The following is a 3651-nucleotide window of genomic DNA, read 5'->3' as shown; positions in this document are numbered from 1 at the left end:
CAAGAATCAAAGGAAAGGTGTACAAGACAGTAGTGAGACCAGCTATGCTGTATGGGTTAGAGACTGTAGCAGTGAGGAAAAGACAAGAGGCAGAGATGGAGGTAGCAGAAATGAGGATGTTGAGGTTCTCTTTAGGAGGGACCAGGATAGACAGGATTGGGAATGAGCACATCAGAGGGACAGCTCAGGTCGGCTGTTTTAGGGACAAGGTCAGAGATGTGCAAAGGAGGGACCGTGGTTATATTGGTAGAAGGATGTTGGAGATGGAGCTGCCAGGCAAGAGGTCAAGAGGAAGGCCAAAGAGGAGATATATGGATGTGCTAAAAGAGGACATGAAGTTAATTGGGGTGAGAGTAAAGGATTCAGAGGATAGAGTTAGGTGGAAACAGATGATTCGCTATGGCGACCCTTAATGGGAACAGCCGAAAGAAGAAGAAGAAGAAGACCCAGAAACTCCTCCTGAGACAGTGACCTGACATCAGCCACCTGGAGGACCTGACAGCTCCGCACAGACATCTACTGCAATTAGTGAAATAAACAAACACTGTCAATTCGATCATCAGATTATGACAAGGAAACACTTGAGGCATCGTATCAACAGGAAAACAAGGACGTACTCATTCCACATGATGATACGTGACAGGATCAAGAGGAGCTGACGTTTCAAACATTTACATCAGTGTTTGACAGCAGGGTCCACTCAGTCAGTAGTACACAATTTAATGTGCCGTAGACTGGGAGAGCGTGTATGAGTTAAATGATGTTTGGCCATTATTTGGCCCGAAGAAGGGGGTGCCAGGCCGTCATAAATCTTCAGGGCCCCACAGTAAGCAGCATCATTTTCCAGACCCACCCTCTCCTTATCCGAGATATGTTTGTTTGTCTGCAGGTCTCAGAGGAGCTCCCTGTGGCTGGTGGACTCAGCTGGACTGGTCGCAGAGCAGATTCCTCTCAACCCGTCTGACTTCTGTCCTTACAGCGCCGCAGGAAGTACCACGGTGAGACAGAGAGACAGGATGTGTTCGTCACCATGGAAACCACAACCCAGTTACATCTATCTGTTTCCCTGCAGGGGGGTGTGGTCTACGCCAACTATGGCCGTCCTGAGGATTTTAATTGGCTGAAGAGTGCGGGCATATCTGTGACTGGCTGTGTGGTGGTGATGCGTGTTGGGGGCGGGGTCAGTTTTGCAGAGAAGGTGTGGTTGGCTGAGAGGAACGGGGCAGGTGGAGTTTTGATCTATCCTGATCCCGCTGACCTGCCACAGGACCCCCGCCGCCTCGGACTCAACACACACACCACTGTGTCCGAACATGTAACACACACTCATCTTTAGACATGCATGTTGATGTCTGGCTGCCCCTGACCAATCAGCATCTCCCTCTGTCCAATCACAGGTCCACCTGGGCTCAGGTGACCCCTTCACCCCCGGCTTTCCCTCTTTCAATCACACTCAGTTCCCGCCTATCCAGTCCTCCGGCCTGCCCCTTATCCCAGCCCTGCCTATCAGTGCCACTGTGGCCGCCAAGCTGCTCAGGTGAGCCCTGCCCCTCAGTTACCTGCTCAGATGTCACTGTGACCTCACTGTGTTTGTGTGTCTCAGCCAGCTGTCAGGTCCGTCCTGTCCTCCATCATGGCGAGGTCGGCTACCGTACGTACGCTGTGTTGTCGGTCCAGAATTCAGCTCCGGACGCAGAGTCAAGATGTCCGTCCACAACGTGATGACGCCAGTCCTGCTCAACAACATCTTCTCGTCTCTGGAAGGCCGGGTCGAGCCAGGTAGACTCTGAGCCCCGACAGACAGAGGTGACAGGTGAGCATACTGTATCTCTGTTATAATGGTCTGCTGCTGTATCTCTTTGTCTCTTTGTCAGACCAGTACATCATACTGGGAGCTCAGAGGGACTCACTGAGTCCAGGAGCTGTGAAGTCTGGAGTTGGAACAGCGATCCTCCTGGAGCTGGCTCGAACTTTCTCTGCTATGGTGAAGAACGGTAAGACTCACCTGGAGACAGGTAAGCTCACTAAAATACATGCACTTAAGGGCACCACACACCAGCAGCGACCTGAGGCACTTCAGGATATACTACTGTCCTAAACTACTGTCGGGGCGACAGTGGTGCGACAGTGGTGAGGTTGGTAGAGCAGTTATCTCCAACCAGAAGGTTGAAGGTTCGAATCTCGGTGCGAGTAGTCCATGTGTTGAAGTGTCCTTGGGCAAGACACTGAGATGGCAGCCGCAGATGGCTGAAATCAGTTCTGTACCGGAAACAAATTCCTTGTGTGTAACATACTTGGCCAATAAAGGCGATTATCCTATTTTCATGGCGTTGACGCACATCAAAAGCATAAAATACTGAAGCAGTCACCCATTTTACTTACTTCACCCATGTTACTTATTTATCTACTTTATATTTCACTTGTATTTTGTGGTATTCATGTGGATGGCAAAGTAAGAATTTCATTGTACAGGGAAACACGTTTCCTAACTGTGCATATGACGAATACACACTTTGAACCTTGAATTTCAGTATTCTTGCACTGAACTCACATTGCTCCTGCAATGTGTTTACAGAAGTCATGGGACGCATGTCACATGATGAGCTGTGATGGCATCTGTGCGCGGTGCCCTTTAGATTGTGTTGCTGGTCAGTCAGGAATTGTTAGATGGTCACTGGTTGCTAGGATTTTGTTTTGACTGTTGTGGTGTCAATAAATGGTTGCTCGGGCATTCTGGTTGGTTGCTAAGGTGTCACCAGACTGTTGCTAAATGACTAATGATAGGGTGTTAGCAGGTGATTAGCAGGTGGTTGCAAACTAATTCTACACCATGTTGCTTCTAAGGTGTTGCTATGTGGTTGCTGGGTTTTGTCACCTGTCAACACCCCATATGCTGTTGCAGCGGTTGCTATGGTGTACTACGTGTTTACCGCATTTCCAAAGTAATAGTTTGGAAGCTAGAAGAAGCAACAGGGTCATGCGACTGACAACAGTAACCAGAATTTCATCACGTGAATATACACCAGATGGTTTCACCTGAGAAGAAGTAGTTACTGTGGGTGATTGTAGCTCCTCTGGTTCCCAGATGTTTACTATGGAAAAGGTCAGTGGTGAAACATCTCAGCCCGAGTGTCTCTGCTCCGCCTGATCTCCACCTGTTTGGCTCCTAAGGGATCCAGCAGATTTCCCTCCACATCAGACAGTAACAGGGACCATGCATTGTTCACTCTAAAGAAACTTATTTTTCAGGATTCAGTCCCAGACGGAGTTTGCTGTTCGTCAGCTGGGATGCTGGAGAGTTTGGGAACGTTGGAGCCACTGAGTGGCTGGAGGTTCGTCCAATCACAGAGTAGGAACACGTCACAGAAAGACTTGACAAAGTATTGCATCATATTATAATTCTCATGCCCTGTCTTCACTGACCTCTGTGCTCCAGGGATACCTGTCCATGCTTCACCTGAAGGCTGTAGCCTACTTCAGTCTGGACCAGGCTGTCATGGGTAACAGAGCTCTCATCCAATCAGGAGATGTCTTTAATCTGCCAGCCAATCAGGGTCTGAGAGAGATATGTGTGTGTGTGTGTGTGTGTGTGTGTGTGTGTGTGTGTGTGTGTGTGTGTGTGTGTGTGTGTTAGAGACAAGCGGGGGTGTG

At 49.1% G+C, this 3651-nt stretch overlaps 1 protein-coding gene across 1 annotated transcript in view; it reads left to right on the top strand.

The window, feature by feature from the left end:
* tfr2 (transferrin receptor 2) overlaps positions 1-3651 on the top strand; it is a 10652-nt gene that overhangs the window by 3345 nt on the left and 3656 nt on the right. The window contains 7 exon segments of the mRNA XM_020588523.1: positions 890-998; positions 1073-1315; positions 1398-1537; positions 1604-1779; positions 1875-1994; positions 3250-3332; positions 3437-3571. Of these exon segments, the coding sequence (XP_020444179.1) occupies positions 890-998; positions 1073-1315; positions 1398-1537; positions 1604-1779; positions 1875-1994; positions 3250-3332; positions 3437-3571 (1006 nt within the window).

This window comes from Monopterus albus, unplaced genomic scaffold, assembly GCF_001952655.1.
Source record: "Monopterus albus unplaced genomic scaffold, M_albus_1.0 scaffold548.1, whole genome shotgun sequence".
Classification (NCBI taxonomy): domain Eukaryota; kingdom Metazoa; phylum Chordata; class Actinopteri; order Synbranchiformes; family Synbranchidae; genus Monopterus; species Monopterus albus.
Note: the sequence above shows the minus strand (reverse complement) of the source record. Positions and strands in the feature narration are given on the sequence as shown.